The 18052-nt window shown below is 38.6% G+C and overlaps 1 protein-coding gene and 1 long non-coding RNA gene across 5 annotated transcripts in view; one reads left to right on the top strand and one right to left on the bottom strand.

The window, feature by feature from the left end:
• Positions 1-1731: 1731 nt before the first annotated feature.
• Positions 1732-5898, bottom strand: LOC135287131 (uncharacterized). The gene is made up of 2 exons (XR_010350986.1): positions 5297-5898; positions 1732-3211 (listed from the first exon to the last, which is right to left on the bottom strand). It is a non-coding gene; the product is annotated as an uncharacterized LOC135287131 (long non-coding RNA).
• Positions 5899-7301: 1403 nt separating this feature from the next.
• The window catches only part of ACBD5 (acyl-CoA binding domain containing 5), a 29973-nt gene continuing 19222 nt past the window's right edge, over positions 7302-18052 (top strand). Inside the window, exons 1-5 of one of the 4 annotated variants that reach the window (XM_064406981.1) lie at positions 7302-7613; positions 8757-8877; positions 10272-10344; positions 13953-14064; positions 14193-14225. In XM_064406981.1, coding sequence (XP_064263051.1) covers positions 7538-7613; positions 8757-8877; positions 10272-10344; positions 13953-14064; positions 14193-14225 — 415 coding nt within the window. In that variant the 5' untranslated portion in view covers positions 7302-7537. The remainder of the gene's footprint in view (positions 7614-8756; positions 8878-10271; positions 10345-13952; positions 14065-14192; positions 14226-18052) is intronic. The other 3 variants (XM_064407017.1, XM_064407073.1, XM_064407114.1) reach the window with 3 other exon arrangements.

Here is an 18052-nt window from a genome sequence, read left to right as displayed (position 1 = left end):
TTGGACTAGATACAAGGAAGACATTTTTTACAACGAGAATGGTGAAACATGGGAACAGCTTTCCCTGAGAGCTGGTAGCTGATCCAACCCTGAAAACATTGAAGATCAGGTTGGATGGCGCTCTGAGCAACCTGATATAGTTGCAGATGTGCCAGCTCATTGCAGTGGGTTTGGACAAGATGACATTTAAAGGTCTCTTAAAACCTGAACTATTCTGATTCTATGATTTTACCAGTAGCTCATAATGTACTCATCCATTTTATATAGAACATCACTACTTTATACTATATCATGTATGTACAAATATACATGTGTATAGTTGGTTATTGCACTGTTCCCTCTATTATAAACCATAAATATATTCTCCAAATATGTAACTATTTTAAATCTTTTTGAAAAAGAAAATGAGTATTTTTCTCATTTTCTGAGAAAATGAGAAAAATACTGCACTATATACTCATTTATCATGTCAGACTCTGGAATAGAGAACATGACTAATCAAAAGCTTTAATCACAGTGTTTGAAACCCATATTTTTATTTACATTAAAAGGAAAAACAAGGGTGATCTAGTTATCTGCATCTTCTAAAATTAGATCTTCTTAAATAAGCACATACAGTTTAATCACATCCAAGAATTTTAAATGAGCCAGCAAAGAGTGTTATAGACTGTTAATATTCATTCTCAGACAGTTTTCAAACACTGGAGAAGTTCCAGAGCAATGAAAGAAAGGAAAGGTTCTGCCAATATTGAAAAGAGATATATAGGTATTATAGCCCTTTCAACTTAATATTGATCCCAAGTATATGGCAGAATAACTAAGAGGAGATTCCACTAAGAAAAAATTAAGGAAAAACAATTTAATCAATGCAAATCAATAGGAATGTATGGAAAAGTAGATATATTTTCAGGATAACTCAATATCCTTTGGTGTGAGAATACAAATTGAACAGATAAATGTGTTGTGAAAATGTATTTACATTCTGTAAAATATCTAACTTAATAAAACTTTGAGAAACTACAATTAAAAAATTAAAAATAAATAATTATTTTGATAGAAAATCATTATGGTGCATATTAAATAAAAAATAATGCTGATAGACTTCAAGAGTGGTCACAAAGGGTATTTTGATCTTGACTTCTTGTTGGTTAATTTATTTTAATTAGCCTCCAAGAAAACAATAAAATCATTGCTGATAAAATTCTCACAGAGACAAATAATTAAAAGAACAGACTGGCATGATCGATACTTTCACAAACAGCAAAAGTGACTGCAACCCAATCTTGTTCCCACCACTCTGAACAAAAGCTTTAAGAGCTCACACTTGTAACGGGGGTCCTCAACTACAAGTACAGTGAGAAGATCCTGTGCTTTGAGGCCTTCGCCCACCTCTATATCCAAAAGGGCCAATGGATTCTGGATGTAAGAGTGAGAATATTGAGTTTGGAGAGGGCAATGTTTCAGTCTTCTATTGCCTCTGACATTAATACAAGTACCTAGTAGTAGGATCAATGATTCACAAAGGATGTTAAAATATTGGAAAGACATAGCAATGAAAGAATGAATTCACTGGAGTGAAAATATTTTTAAATTCAATTCTAAATAAAAGAAATCCAGGAGCTACTTGATTTCTATTTATACAGGTTCCTAGGATTGTTGGAGAGCCCTTCATGAGGATAATAGGTAGCTTAGTAACCTGGTAGACGTGGCTGCATAAGGATTAAAAACTGATATTTTTAATATTTTGCATGGCATTTTAATATTATGCAGGGCATATTTTACTGTTCTGTTTCTTTTGCATGGCAAAATGTAGTATTAATATTTGATTTCATGATGTGTTAAAGTAATCTCTATGACACTGAAGACTTGGGCTCTTAATGGGTACATTTTTGGTTGAAGACTTATAATGTCTACCAAAACTGCCCTCTGCCCTCTGTTAGGTAACTCAGTGTGACAGATTCCAATGTAATTGTTGTCACAGTGACGTGGCCACCCAGCTCCCCTCTTACTTTATGGCTGCATTTGTGTCTTTATCTGCAGCAGACCTTTAAACACCTCTCTTCAGGTGCATTCAAAGACTTCTGTGGATTCAAAGATAATTTTCATTTTGAGTAGCTAAATTGTCTCTATTTCCTGGGTTATTTTTTAAAACCAACAATAATTTACTTGGAAATCTATTCAGCAAGTTCTTTGATTTTTTTCTAGTTTTTAAGAAAAAAACCACTGACAGCTATCTTTCATCATTAACCTATCATTTGCAGAAGCTTTGATATTAAGTTTCTCATGCTGAACATATTTTATAGTGATTAGAATACTTTAGTGCAAAGAAAAGTAAAAAAACATTTAAGACACTTGATTTCCTCACTTTTCCCCATGTAAGTGAACTGGGCAGGCCTTATCATCCCAAAACTGTGAGCCAAAGACAATGCCTTTATTTCAGTTGAGCAGAAATGATCTAACAGTATAAAATGAAATGGCTCCTGAATGTCAAACTTCATTCTCAGTAAAGCTTCCCAGATAAATATTGGAAATGTCTTGCTGCTAACATGATCTGAATATGAGAGTGAAAAATCCGTGGTTCATAACTGGGACTAGCTGGCATTGATTTCTGTAGAAGTCTGATCTTTACTATGACTGGTACAGCAGAAGAGCCGGGTGCTTATGGGGCTTGCAATGAAGTGGGGGTCCCGTGCTGAGACACCCAGTTAAACTCAGTCTTAAATCCTTCTGAGAGCTTGTTGGAGGACTCACTCCAGTAATTCACCTATCTGTTGAATTAGGTTGTTGAAAGCCATTGACCAAAACCACAGTGGTATATTTTCTGCTGGATAAATATCCACAATGATAAAAACAGGCCTGAAAGTACTTGAGACGTTTGCCAGTTACATTCCAGGCTCTGTATACTGATAATTATTTGTGTTCCATGAAAAATGTCATTAAAATAATCAAATTTTCACAAATTAATTTTTCAGACTTGCTAGAAAGAATAATAAAATTATTTTGCTAGAATTTTAAAAGAACATGCATAAAGTAAGGGTGTTTTATTTTTTTCCCCTTTCCAGATACTGAAAAGAAAATATCACAAGGGCTGTCTGGCTATAAATATGCCATTGCATAAGCACATTATTATGATACAGTCACAGTATTTTGTTTGCAATTCCCAAGAGGCAAATTGCACAGGGATAGGCTGCTAAAACTTCAGCAGCAGTAGCTGAGAAGACAAGAAGCACAAATGTCAAAACAGGAAAAATATACCAGACACAGTTTGATTTTTCAGAGTCAAATTCTTACTCATTTACATTATGAAAATGTGTAACACCATAAATATTCCCAAATCAATCAAGTAATTCCAAATTTATATCACTGTAAATGACAGCACAATTCGACCTCCAGAAATTCTGTATTTTACTGAAGGGAAAGGATTAAGTATTTATTATAAGCTGTCTTCTGATGTTTATAATAAGACACAGTTTGTCATTGCTGCAAGATGAAACTCATATTTTTCAAAGTTTAGCTTATGGCCCTGTAAGGGAACGGGATTTTTAGAATGTTCTTTCTAGAATATGCAAAATCTGAACAATTCCCTTATAACTATCTGCTGGCTTTACAAGAACATTACCTTGAGGCAGTAAGGAAAACTGAACTTTATTAAAAATTTCATCAAAAAGATGAATAGTAGCCTTGGAAAAAAAAAAAAAGAGGGGCTTAAGACATATGGCACTGCATTATGCTTTAGAACCTACAATGATATAAACCTGTAAAGGGTTTTGACTTCATAAGTGCTGTACACTTCAATGCAAAGTCAAATGCTGCTGAATGTCTTTGGAAGTATGATCATATTTTGTTCTTCAAAGAGCATTTTATGAAACGGATCTAAGCTTATACTCTTGTTATTGCATCTACTTTTTTCAAATATGTGTGAAGTGGGGGAACAGGGAGGAAAACAAAAACACAGGTTGAAATATTGACCACTGAAAGACCTGAGATACCTGAACTGAATAGCTCAAAAGAGATTTGAAATGGGATCTGTTACCTAATCCTTAGGCTGAGAAGCTGCTGTTAATAATAGTTAAAAATAATTCCATTACTTAATCCCCAACTGTGAAATGAATGGGTATTTCTAGTTGAGTTATTAAGGGGTGTAACTGAACCTCACAAGGAACTTCTATGCCTAAAAGCATTCTTGTTTGTGTCAAACTAGTTCTTTGCCCAAAGGGCTTTTGCTGAGGAACAGGGATTGGCCTACGTAAATGAACAAATTTCAGTCACTGTTTTTGTCATATTGATGGTAAGTGAATAATTCTCTTTCTCCAGAGGTGTTGATTTTGACACAAATATCCTTCATGATTTCATTAAAAAATCCTCTAAGTAAATGTTATTTGAAACATTAGCCTTTCTACTGTAAACAGTGTAGAAAGTTGCTCCTCCCAAAAAACTCTTCCCTTCTTAGACGACATCTTTCCATTCTTCATCAGCATGTAGATTTGACTGAGAAATTGTAATGCTAATTTCGTTCTTCATAATTATGACTATTAGGTTTTAAATAATTCATTTTTCCTCCCTGCTGGATTACATACTTCAAAAAGTAAGCCTTGCTAAAATTACATGCTCTTGGATCTGGTAGCTTACAGAACTTGCTCATAATGCATATGAGACTATGGTCCACTTTCTTGAGAACCATTTCTAAAGTATTCTGTAAAATACACTGCTGTGATTCAGACCCTTGAGGGAGCAATAGGCGTAATTGGTTCCAGTTTCAGCTTCTCACTTGCATAATTTAACTGACTCCTTTGTCCCTCAAGTAAAATGAAGGTGCTCTTCAAGCTGGGCTGGGGTTTAGCTCAGCACTGGAAGCAACTGCTAGAAAACTAATGCAGTAGGATACAAATGAAAATGATGAAAAGGGACAGTGGCAGCTCACAAATAGCACAAAATGAGGATTGTAAGGTAGATCCATATATTAGATTTTGATATACAATCCTGTGGTATAGCAGCACTGAACTCGATAACCATCCCTAAGGTACTTGTGAAGGATATGTCCCAGGTTACACTCAAAATCATGCTTGTCTGCCTTTTTTCAGAGATCCCCTAAATGTATCCCCTAAATTTTCAGAGATCCTTCAGCAGCTACAACAGCATGTTTCCATACGAGATTTTACGTGTCTCAATGCTGCCAGGAATGCCTCACATTAGTGATTCACAGGCTCTCCATAAGTAGTTTGTGAAAGACCAAGTGAAGAGGAGCGTGAGGACTGCAAATCACTCAGACACGTCAAGTGTCACCCATTGCACTCACTGCCAAATCACACTGGTAGGAGAGCCAGCCATGGTCTGTCCTCTCTCACATCCCAGCTGATGGGCATCATTGGTCACTCTTTCTGTCACAGTTCCCAAAGTTTGGCTTCTCATACACTGGATCATAAAAAAATAAGAGCAAGTCATACTTACCGTTACTTTGGACACTGCTGTTGTGGAACAGTAGAAACACAGCCCAGTGTAACACATACATCATAATTAGGTTTTGCAAGCATGTAATATAATTGTGTTCCCTAAAGAATGGAGCCTAGGTCCTTCTTGAAATAAAGCTGCAAATACATTCCTGTCTGTCTGTGAGAGATGAGAGGGTCTCCTTTATTACCTGTACTCCACATTTAATTGTTAACTCTTCATGGAAGTCACAGCACTGAGGATGCAAAATATACATAAAGACATCTATTAACAATGCTAATTTGTATTAAATATGATTGTTAAAATTAACTGGTCATTTGTGATATGTTCTCACAAAATGTTTGTCACTGCTCAAAATTTGCCTCTCATTTACTATTTCATGCTTGGGTCAGAGCATGATGATACTGATTATTTTGGGTTACTTCAATTACCTCATTCTGGATCTGCAGATCTTACACCCTCACATATTTTCAGTTCAAAGAGGGCAGCTTCTGTTTCTGCACACAGCCATTAAATAGGTTGTCATTTGCATCTCTTCTAAAGCTTATTTCCAGTGAAAGTCTGGGAACATTCATTATAAAAATGCAGACTGCATTTCTTTTAAATCAATTAAAAGGCAAACATCATTATAGATTGTCTCGGATAAACAGAATTTACACATCAGCTGGCTTCACAAAAGGCTCCTAATTTTTGTATTACTTTTGAAATTAACTCCTTGCATGCTCAAAGAATACAGAGACCCATTTATCTTCAAAAAGCGCTTCCCTTTGATCTGAGTTTCTGTCATTCCTACCTTCATGGATAAAAAAGATGATAGATGTTAGTATGAAACTCACAAGTGCTTTGGAAATCTAGCACTCAAAATGAAAAATGCAGAGAAATAATTCTGTGGCATTCAGGAGTGGAGCAGTGCTCATAACAAGGGTTTATCATTTGCCCAGTGTGGGGAATCCTATCTGAACACCTCTGGAAGTGTCAGCTTCTCTCCAGCAAAGCTCTCCCCAGGCCAGCTGGCTGCTGACCTTGTAGAATGTACTAGCTCAGCAGAGCTGGGGCTCATCTGCTCTAATTCCCTCTCTCTGGAGCTTTTCTTTCCCACCAGAGGGCATACACTGTGAGCACACAACTGCCTTCAGAGGAATTTAAAATATATATTGTGTACTAGATAAATGAACTGACTGGAATGCCAAGTTTTTGGACTCAATTCCATTCAGTGGGGCTGTTAATTCATCCTGTGGCTCACTGGGTAAATTATTCCATTTGCTACAAAAGCAGTTGGTTTAGCATACTTTTGTTTGACTTTGCAGAGTGCTGGATGCGCAGCGCTTTTGAATAAGGCCATTCATTTATTTAGCTACCGAGCTAACTGGTAGTACTGTGCTGGTATTCACCCACATCTCTGGATACCATGGAAATAGTTGCTCCCTGGGTTCTAGGCATGCCTAAAATTTTAATGTACATAGGAATCATTAAAACTATTTTAAAAAATGTGTCTACAGCGGTAATTTAGGTGAATTGTGTGTGACTAGGTGTGGGTACGAGGACGGCTCTGAGGAGGGGAGGCAGCAGCACAGCAGGCTGTGAGGTGATAGGTGTCCTGGAGATAACTGAGGTCTGTAAAACGGGTGGAATATGGCAATGGCACGTTTTGAAATTTTCCCGTATTGCAGCAATACAAGCAGAGGGGAGGAAGAGGAAGGAGAGACAAAGAAACTACGTTTCCCGGCGTGCCCCCGCGGCCTCGGGGCGGTGCGGGAGGAGGGAAGGGCAGGGAGCCGCTGTGGGAGACGTAACATGGGCGCCTGAGGCCGGGGCGGAGGTCGGGGTGGGCTGAGCGCGGGGCCGGGCGGGGTTGCGGGGCGAGGCCGGTCCGAGGTGCTGGGCGGGCTGTCCCGGCCCCGCCGGAGGGGAGGGCGCGGGGGTGGGGGCCGGGGCCGAGGCCGGGAACGGGGCTGGGGCTGGGTACGGCCCGGCTCCTCCCGGCACCGCTCCCGTGCAGGCGGCTGCGGCTGGGGCGCCGAGCTGAGCCGAGCCTGCCCCGCCGGACGTGGCCCGGCAGCCGAGCAGGAGGCGGTGAGGGGCCGGGGCCATGGCCGAGACCGGCTCTCTGCATGCCACCAGGTTCGAGGCGGCCGTGAAGGTGATCCAGAGCCTGCCCAAAAATGGTGAGTGCGGCAGGGGGGTCCGGCGGCAGCGGCGCCATCGGTGCCGGGCGGGCACCGGCAGCGGGCAGGGCCCGGCGGGCGAGGCCGCGGCGGGGCCGGGGCTGCAGAACCGCTGGAGAGCTCGGCACTGGTGCTGCTCCCCGCCTCCCGGGGGGAACGCCGGCTCCAGGGCCTTCTGAGCCCTGCCGGGAGCTCCGCAGTCGGGAGCCTGGAGCAGGGGATCTGTCAGCTCCCCGCGGTTTCAGCCTCCCTGAAATCCTGAAGCTGCTTTAACAAAGCTGTTACTGTGAGTTCCTCCCTGCTGAAAGAGTTAACAAAATGGAAAAGTAAAAAAAAACCCCAGGACTTATCTTTTTTATAAGAGTTATGATAATTTTTAAAACATTTGTTTATTACATGCATCATTAATTCTGGTGTAAAGCAAAATCGGATGTTTTTGAGGTTCTGAGGTAAACGTCACTGTAAACTTGTAATTATTAGAATCCAACCTTAAGCTACTTGATGTAATGGATTGGTTATGAATCTTCCCTGCTAGCTGTTAGAGTTTTATATTTACATTTTTTACCTGTACAAAAGTGTGTTCCACGAAGGAAGAAGAGAAAATCAAATCGGGAGGTAGGGTGAAACTGTTACTGAAAGTAACAAATCAAATATCTAAGGTAAACAAAAACACTGCAGAAGGCTGTGTTTTGGGTTAATTGTGTTTGTTTGGATTGGTGTTTGGGGTTTTTTTTGAGTTCTGGAGACTTGCAGTAAGTTAACATTTGTTAACAGTAAGGTGAATTGCAAGATACTTTTACTGAGAGCTAAACCTGTCCCTTTAAACTGAGTGAAAGGACATCGGCTTGATGTTACTTATTACCTTTTTTTTTTTATTCTAATTGTGGAGTTTGACCTTAGCAGTAGGAAAGGTTATAGTCCTTTAAACTCCATCTGAAACTTGCTGTTTGTACAGTAAATATTTTCAGTGGTGCTGGTTCTTGGTAGATGAGGTGAAGATGTTCTCTGTTGGCTAATATTGTACTGCTGTGAATCAGGCTGTAACAGGCTGCAGGCTATTTTCTCACAGAACCATTAAGCTTGTCAAATACTCCCTAATATTCTTGATGACAATTTAATTGTATTTTAAAATGTTTTCACTAGGTTCATTCCAGCCAACGAATGAAATGATGCTCAAGTTCTATAGCTTTTATAAGCAAGCAACCCAAGGACCCTGTAACATTCCTCGGCCTGGATTTTGGGATCCAATTGGTAGATACAAATGGTAACTTTTCATGAGTTGTTGTTTTGGGGAATTTTTTTTATGTTTGGAGTGGAGATGTTTAGAGGAGTAGAAGGCAGAAAGAAAGAGTTTAGAGAGTTTCTTTCTTCTTTAAATAAAAAGAACATTTACAACCTTTGATGCTTGAATTAATTTTCTGTTATATCCTGACTTTCTAACTCAGATAATTGATCACTTCTCAGAGTTGCAGGTGGAAACATTCCCTTGGATTATGCAGGTGGGCAGGTTTTTCTTGGGCCACCACCCCATCATGGTACCTCTGCAGTGTTTATCCCATGTTGTAAAATGAAGTCTTAGGTGCTCTGAAGAATGAGTGATGTGGAGGAGTGTCTGGAGCTCTTCCTTCTCGAGTTTTCCTGTGTGATGTGAGCCTGGAGTAAATAAGTGCTCACTGGCAACCACTAATACAGCTTTGAGCTCTTGGTGGGGAGGTTGGGTTTATGTCTTTCTGGTTTGTCTGCTCAGTGGCAGGTCTTCCCACTATCTGTGTTTGCCTTGGCCTGGGAAGACTTCTGATTCACCAAATTGCCAAGTTCTGTTTGAAAAGCCAATGTGACTGCTTTGCTTATAGTATTTTAATGATGATTTGTCCTGAAGAATAAATATTATTGCTGTCTTTGTGGTCATGGTGGTCTTAGGAATCTTGATGCAGGGGATAGACTGCATCACGCTGGGAGCTTTCATCCACCTGGTTGGTTGTAGCTGGAATGTGAGCCACCAACCTTGGTGGTTTTCTGTGAGTGGGACAAATACCCTGGAATGTCAAATAATCTGCAAGAGGAATTGTTTTATTGCAGTCTGTGTTCTGACAGATGCCTTGTGCAATACTGATAAATTTGGTTAGAGTTTGCTGTCTTGCAGAGTTGTAGAGGGAGAGATTTTATTTAGGTCATAAGTAGCTGCTGTGGTAACTATTTGCCTACTAGACTGATGTGTCTTTCCCTGGTTGCTAAACTCAGAAATGACAGATTTTTTTGTAGCTTGTTCTACCTCAGTGACAGCTGTTTGTAAGTGCTGGCTGAAGTGTCTGGGCCTGTTTGTTTTATACAGCAGAGGATCTTAAACTCAACTTAGTCAAAAGGGTAATGTGTGTGTCTTTTATCTGAGCTTATTTACAACTTACTGGGTACATAATCATAGGTAGTCAGTGAGGAATTCTTCAGTCCTAGTCTGTTCAGTTTGTTGCTGCTTCTTCCACTGTGTGATTATTCTAGCAAATTATATATTTGTATTTAAAAAATAATGTGAATCATTCTTGAATTTTACTCGTATCAGAAAAACTTTGGACATTACATAACTGACCTACTTAAGGCCAAGTTGAAAAAAATGCAGTATGCCCTGAAGATACTGAAGGTGTATGTGGCTTTCTTTCCTAGGGATGCTTGGAGTGCCTTGGGAAACATGTCCAAAGAAGAAGCCATGATAGCCTATGTTGATGAAATGAAGAAGGTATGTTTACTAATGAAGGAATTTTCTAGAAAAAATGTTCCAGAAATAGAGGAATGTGAGGGGGGTCTTGCTGACTACTGCTGCCGAAGCTCCAAATGAGTTATCCCGTGTGTGAACTGTTACATTTCAGTACTGTTCTGTTTGGCCTGCAGGGAAAAGAAGATTACAAAGTTCCTTCAAAACACAGAATTTGTGTTCTTTTCAGAGAAACATGAGAGCTCTAGCTGATACAAAGCTTAAATGACAGAGCTAAAGAAAGTCCAATGTTGAAATCATGGTAAAGGGGGCATTAAGGAAAAAAACCTGTACTGCACACTGCCTCAGTTCTTAGAGCTGAGAGAGGTAAATGATCTTTATCCTGGAAAAGAGACTAAAACAACTATCCAGAAGGACTTCAGGAGAAAAGATCTTACTCTCATGACTGGAGACCTGAATATAATCCAAGATGTGAACTTAATAATTTTCTGTTTTTCAGGAAGAATTCAACAACCTGAATTTTCTGTACTTGCTATGAAAATATTCCATGAATATTATAGTTACAGTGAAACTATTAACATTGAGTAGTGTGCTCTGTTTTCAAATAGATGTGTGTAAGCAGTCAGTTACCATATTAAGCAGGAATTGCAGCATTAACTAAAATAAACAAAGTTTCATGTAATTTCTTAACTAACCCTCTTCACTGAAACTTTTAGAGATTACTTTTCCAGTTTAAAGATTATTTGCTATCAATCTGAACAAAAGTATAATTGTAATCTATTATTATAATGAGGTTTGAGTCAAAGGGAAAAAGTTCTACTCCAAATACACTTGCTTTTTTCCAAGGCCACTATCTTGACATCAAACCCTGAATCTGTTTAATGGGTGATACAACAAAAATTTTTATTAGGCAAGGAGCTGGAGTCTGATTTACTGTTCTTTTTCCTGTCTGTAGTTCTGGTAATTTAGTTCCTGCTGCTATTACTGTATCTGCTCTAAACTGGAAAATAAGCAGCTGCAGAAAACACAGAAGGCCAAATACTGTTTGTTTGATTACAAATCCCACTACATTTTAATAATTCCTTTGAATGTGTGCCACAAGGTTTTAGTGCTTCATTTCAAATTCTGAATTCAGTATGTGTCAGTATTTCAGTAGATTGCCTAACGGGTTTTTTTCAGTGCAGTAACTAGTTTGGTCAGGACACTAAAACCAAGTGAAACTGCAATGTTTGTTCTAAAAAACTCTAGTAAGCCTCCTGTGAGGAAGTCTGCTTCCTTCACCCTAGTGAACCACAAATATTCCTCTTCTCTGTGGATTATGTGTAGGGATTGGAGAGTAGATGACTTCCTGCCTTGCTTAGCTTTGAAACTGGGGAATCTGTTTACCCTGTTTTGGTGCTGTTTCAGCTCTCACATTTGGAATACTAGCTTCAGCTTTTCCATCCCAACTGATTCTACTCACAATGTCAATGGAAGTGCATTTCAGATGGATCCACTGCGTTGTTCTATCAGCACATACTTCACTAATCCTCATGGACTCTGCTGTTGCTGTGTGGTATCCATGTCTGAGGAGCAAAAACCCACTTGTATGCTGATATCCCAGGACTGTGTTTAAGGGTGTATCAGCCTGCCATATTCCCCCAGCCCTGGGGTATTCCCTGGCATTTGCACATTGTGTTTGGGCTATACACACATCAGATGACCTTGTCACAAAATTCCAAATCTGTTTTAGGTTTTTTTTCACTCCTTAGTGTGATAACCTTGAAAATCACAGTTGAGGAATGTGTCTGGGTGAGGTTTTGATATGCTGGTGAGAGATGACCAAATGTATTATTTTTAGTTAAAATAAACAAAATGCACCTGAGCTCAGTTTAGTTAGTTTGTTTCAGGTAGTGTTTCTGAAATTTATTTTGCAATGTTGTTTAAACTAATTTGTTTACATTTCAGATATATTGTTTTGTTATGTATTACAAATAAGTGATATCTTAGCATGAAGTGTTAACACTGTGTGATGTTTCTAATTTAAAACATGACAATATATGAATTGTGTGGTACCCAAGGAAAACAGTAAATCAAGATACCTAATAACTTATTTTTCATTTTGAGATTGCTTATTAAGCCTAGCTATAATAAGCAAGCAGTTACTTTTGCTGGTAAAAGTATTTTCTCTTTTTGTGCTCACCTGAAAGCTAGCAGTTAGAAAAAATTCTAAGAATTGCTATAAGTAGCACAGACTATATTGAGGTCCATTTAGAATACATGGAGAGCAGTAATGTGCAGGCATCACAGGAATGCATGTATGGAACAGTTTACAAAGCTGACTATAGAAAAAAATACATAACAAATGCAAGCCTTATTCTAGAAAAGGCTTCTTGTTTCTTTCGACATTATTGAAGTGAAAAACTCGGCAGTCACAAAACTGTTCAATCTGTGTTTCATATCCAGCTCTGTGTGTCTGAGTATTTCTCCCTAACAAAGAGAGAATGAATTAGGTACACTGAGCAGATCAGAGAAGTGGCAGTGAAACTGCAGGTCGATAGAATTGTTGTCTCTTGGTATCCTTGACTGGTTTGCAAGTGTTGACTCTAGGTGCTAGCCAGCCTGGAGCTCCTGCTCTGTGCAATAACACTGCAGCTTTTGCTCCTACTGCACGCTGGTGTGCTTGGTGCCTTTGAGCAGCATGTTCTGTGGCAGCATGTACCTTCATCTGTTGCCTTCTTGATGCCCTTCAGGAGGAAGAGGTGCACTGTAGGTGTTAGTTTGCTTCAGCCTGTGTTTTTACCTCTAGCTATTGCCACTTTTAAAATATGGTAACTGAAAATGTGGAGGATGAAAGAGGAACAAAGCTGTTAGCAAAAAGCTTGTTTGAAAGGACTTAAACTAGAATGGGACAATAATACCAGATGCTTTAAAAATAGTATCCAACTATTGAATTTCTTCTGTTTAATTTATTTTAGATTTGAGATTTTGCATTCCTGTCATATGTTCAAAGGTAGTGTTTTTGTAACTTAAAATGAAGAAATGCTCTAAATGACTTCAAGAGCAGAACTTGGTTCTAGTTTGTTCTTCTTCTAAGTGGGTCTTTGTCCTGTCTCAGTTTGGCAGTATTGTGTCCATTTTTTTGTTTGGGCTTAGAAAGGACCTAGTAGAGCACTTCTGATCTGCTCATTACGTTCCATTGAAGGTGGCAGGGTTTGAAAAGGTATCCTCTAGGACAAAAAAAGAATTTTATTTTATTTTTTCTGTGGAAAGACTTGTCTATAAAACAATTATACTGGCTAACAGCAGGCTGTCGAACTTTGAGATGGTTTAGTTCAAAATTGTAGAAATAATGGATTCCAAAGTCTACTAATAAATACTGTGTCAAGGCTTAGTGTTGGCAAATGCATTAGCTCTCTCATCTTGTTTTCACCTGAAAAAAATTAATATAAGATTCTTATTCAATGACTTAGTTTTATGTTTTTTCCCTGTAATTAAGAAATGTAAAAAAAAAATCAGAACAACAAGTTTAATGACTTAGTGAAATGTTACTGAGTCTACAATAACCAGCAGTTTCTAAAATCAGTTGAAATGAATGAATGAATCATTGAAATGCTGTTTCATAAGATGCTTCATGTCTTGTACTTGTGCAGATTCTTGAGAGTATGCCAATGACGGACAAAGTTGAAGAGTTACTACAAGTAATAGGCCCATTCTATGAAATAGTAGAAGATAAAAAGAACAGAGGATCTGACCTAACATCAGGTTCGGACAAATAACTTTCTTTGTACTACTACTAATCATAACTCAGTGATTTTGGGGGCTTGTTTTCCGTAAATGATTTAAAAGCTAAATGTTGCATCTCTTTGTTCATTCTCTTTACCATATGGCAGTTCGAATGGATAAAGTCTCTAAGTATTTGGAAGGTAGGAATAATAAATTATGTGTAAAACCATCATTTCCATTGTTTTGGTGCTGTAGGAACTTCCTGCTTACACTTGGGACTTCTGGGCTTGCCACCTCATTAGGCTGGGTTTTGTTTTATTTTACGTTTGAGGTCATTATGTCCAGGAAGCTGCACATAGTCCTTGTTGACAGGCTTTTTGAGCTGCTGAAGGATGCCTGAAGAAAGGAGAGTATTTAAACCAAAACAACTCTCCCAACTAAATCTAGTTTGTGCCTTTCCATTAAGAAAATGAACAACTAATGTATATTGATACGTTCTGATGTAGATGTGGATTGTCAAAATGAATACAGTTCTGGTAATCCAGCTCTGTCATCTAATCTAAATTTTTTTTAAAAATAGACAATCAAACATCATGCTTTTTAAATCATGCAGTCTCAAGTTTTCTGATGCTCAATTTCATGAAGGGAATATTTAAACATTTTAAATTACTGACAGGTGGCAAACCTAGTGGTCTCACAGCTGCATCAAAATCAGTGTTGATTTTTATTTAGCAATACCATTGTGAGAATGTTTTGATCATACCAATTATTATGTTACAGGTAATGTGTTCATAAGGCTGTTGTATAAGTCTTACAGTTGTTTAAATCTGGCTTAAAATGACATTTAAAAACTGAAATGCAGCAGGGCAAAACTTGAAACTGTTTTTCAAAACTAAATCCATTGCACGTGTAAATTGGTTAATGTCTTTAAGAAGCATGAGTCAGCTGGTTAAATTGCCTTTTGTGTGTGGCTTTTTTCCCCCTACCTTAAAGGAATGTGGTTTTATTATCAAGCCTCAGAGAAACAGAAATATTTTTTCATTGTTGTGGGGGACAAGTAGTGGTAGAAGTTTTTACATGGCAATTTTGAAAGTGGGTGTGACTTTTTTCTCAACTGAAGTTGTGTATACTTCATGTGTGGGATGCAATAGGTTTGCCTGACAGCTGGATTGATGGGTGGGTAAGAGTATCAGTAGATTCAGGTCAGTGATCTGTGTAATAAGGATTTACTTGGACTTGTGTCTGTGGCACAGTGCCAGAAGCCACTTCTTTAAAAAATGACACAGAGAACCATGGAAGTTGAATTGTTCCTGTTTCCATAACAAATCTAGCATACTTGTTTTTTAAAGAGGCAGTTTAAGGGTAAGGCAGTATAAGTTAAACAGAACAGCAGATTTCAGCTTTACCTTGTTCTGTCATTGTTGCAATAATTCTGGTGATATGTCATCATTCATACTGCTTACAGGTGCAACATCTGATTATGCCGCAATAAATTAGGACAGATTTTCACAAAGTCTGTATGTTACAACTTTACCATTGCATTCAAGGTGTTGAAGCCCTTTCTTTGGTGCCCTTACCACTTCCCTGATTAAAAGTGAAGCTGGAAATAATTATTGTTGTTTACAGTACAGATACCAAAATATTCCCTAGAAGTATAGAAGCATGATTACCTTCAGTCTTTCAGATACATACCAAAGATTAGAACCTATGGGCCCAAGTCTGTCTGACGTGATGTAAACACTGGTGACAATACTGTTAAAAATTGACATATGGTTATGTTTTGATTTTGTGAGTTTATCCAGTCTTGTTTCTTTCCTCATCCCCAAACCCCTACAGTTTGTAAATTCTGCTGTGGAAGGTATGTTTTTCAGGGGCCAGCAGTTGGGATGTTCTGAAAACTGAGACCCTTCTCTTGACTACATTGCTTCATATTGTACCCCCATCTTCTGGTCCATTCTGTTTTGAATTTGCCTTTTATTCTTCCATAAACTTTAATCTGTATGCAGATCATTATCTGATTGTTTAGGAATTGTATGCCACTGCCTCAAAATCAACAGTTTCTTGAATTAGTGAAAGAGAATTGTCTGTAAGCTCAGCGTACAACAGTTATGGCTTGTCTATTGTCTCTAGCAGATTGGCCTCAACAGAAATGTATAGCCTTTTATAATTGCATTTCTAGTCTTTGTGGTTTCTTTGAAGATGTTAAATACAAACCATTGAAATACTGCCTTTCTGAATCAATAGAGCCTGTGGGTCCTTAATAAAGAACACAGAAGTCTGACATGCCACCATTGAAGTAAATGACTTGTAACATCTACTAGAAAATGAGGACGAACTTACTGGATCCATGGGTTACAAATATCCTGACTTGCATGTGTTGGTAAAGAAAGAAAAATAGAGAATTCACTCCAATAGGCTGAGCAAATCTAAGAGTTATTTTGAAAGCATGTAACTTGGGTAGTGTTTGGAAAGGTCACCCTGCAGCTGTGTGAGAAGCTTGACTTCTTTGGAAAGCTGTGTCAGTAGTGTCTTTCTGACAGGTATGAAGTGCTTCTTTACAGACAAAGTCATTGATAAATTATTTTTGGGTACATGATAGACTGGGCATCAAAGAAGAAAGTGGGCTCTTAGCTGACACAGCACTGCAGAAGGGAAGAGGTAACTCTTGCAGAATTATGGAAAGACTTGTTTGTAGCTGCTGGAATAGTAGAGTGACACATAAGGTGGATGGGTGCTCTAGAAGAGTAGCAATTTAACTTCTTTGCACTTGCTAGTAAATGCACAAGAAATCTGATGTCTAAGTCAATGTTAAAAAGGCAAAGAAGATTCAAAACACCACTGCTCAGTAAATGTGATTTTTTTTTAGAATGGGCATTCAAGTTTTCTTGTTTTATAATAGCTGAAGAAGCCAAAGGTGGGCTAGGATTGGCACCAAGTGATCTGATACGGGGTGGAAAATACTGAGAGTTTCAGAACCAATTCATCCTTCAGAATATTTCCCAGAGAATGTTTGTGGATATTTTCTTTTTTCAGAATGAGAGTAAATCCAAAAGCGGGGTGAGGAAATCTCTATCTGACAGGCACCCACACTAAGTTAAGGTGTCTGAACAACTAAACAAATTATCTGGAAATTGTTTACAAGGTGTTCAGTAGAATTTTTCTGTATAATCTTTCTGCTTTGTGAAAAGGCATTTAATCTGTTCTGAAATTCTACCAAATAAAGATGACTCTTTGCCTGCATGTTGAGTAGTAGTGGTGTTAGTTAACCTTTGTGAAAACCGAATGTTGCCTCCAGTAACAAGAAGTTGGGTACTGCAGAGGCTGTAGGAAGTTTCATCATTATTATACTTGTATACCTTGGCTTCCTGAGGACTGTTTCTCTCCTGAAAGCTTTTCTCCCAGCTGTGTTGCAGTTGCACTGGGTGATGTCTGCTGAAGCAAGGTGTGTGTAGTGCTGCATATGCTGATGGCAGCACAGGCTGTGAAGGAGGAACCCGTGCAGAGCCCTGCTTGTGTGAATGGCAGAGGCTGGCCCAGCTCACAGGCAGACACAGCTGTTTAACAATTTGCTTGGTGTCTTCTTGCATTTGATATGGGAGCTAGGTTTAAAAGGCAATACTCACTGAGGTCTGTGTGCTTTTAGAGCAAGCAAATACATGTAAACATTTGTATTTCAAAGACAGTAGTTAGTACAGGATCAGCTTTGAAAAAAGTGAGTCTGTTCCTAATTGCTATTTTTCAGGTAGAAATACTTTTCTTACTCGTAAATACAATATATTTTCCAACTGTGTTTCTTTAGATTGCATATGAGTAGTTTGTCTGTTCAAATAGTTTTATATTCTCAAAGACCTTCTCAGGTTGTTTTCAGTGTCTTTGCTTCCTAGTGGGGCATTTGGTGGCTCTTTCTGTGTGTGTGAGCCTTTGCTCTGAAACACCCTCATAAGCTCACTTTTTCATGGCTCTTTGACTTCAAAGATATTTGCTTAACAGATTTCCTTCCTTTTCCTTCCACCTTTCTTCACCAAGA

The sequence above is a fragment of the Passer domesticus genome, chromosome 1, assembly GCF_036417665.1.
Source record: "Passer domesticus isolate bPasDom1 chromosome 1, bPasDom1.hap1, whole genome shotgun sequence".
NCBI classification, from domain to species: Eukaryota; Metazoa; Chordata; class Aves; order Passeriformes; family Passeridae; genus Passer; species Passer domesticus.
This window is presented reverse-complemented; position numbering and strand designations above follow the sequence as displayed.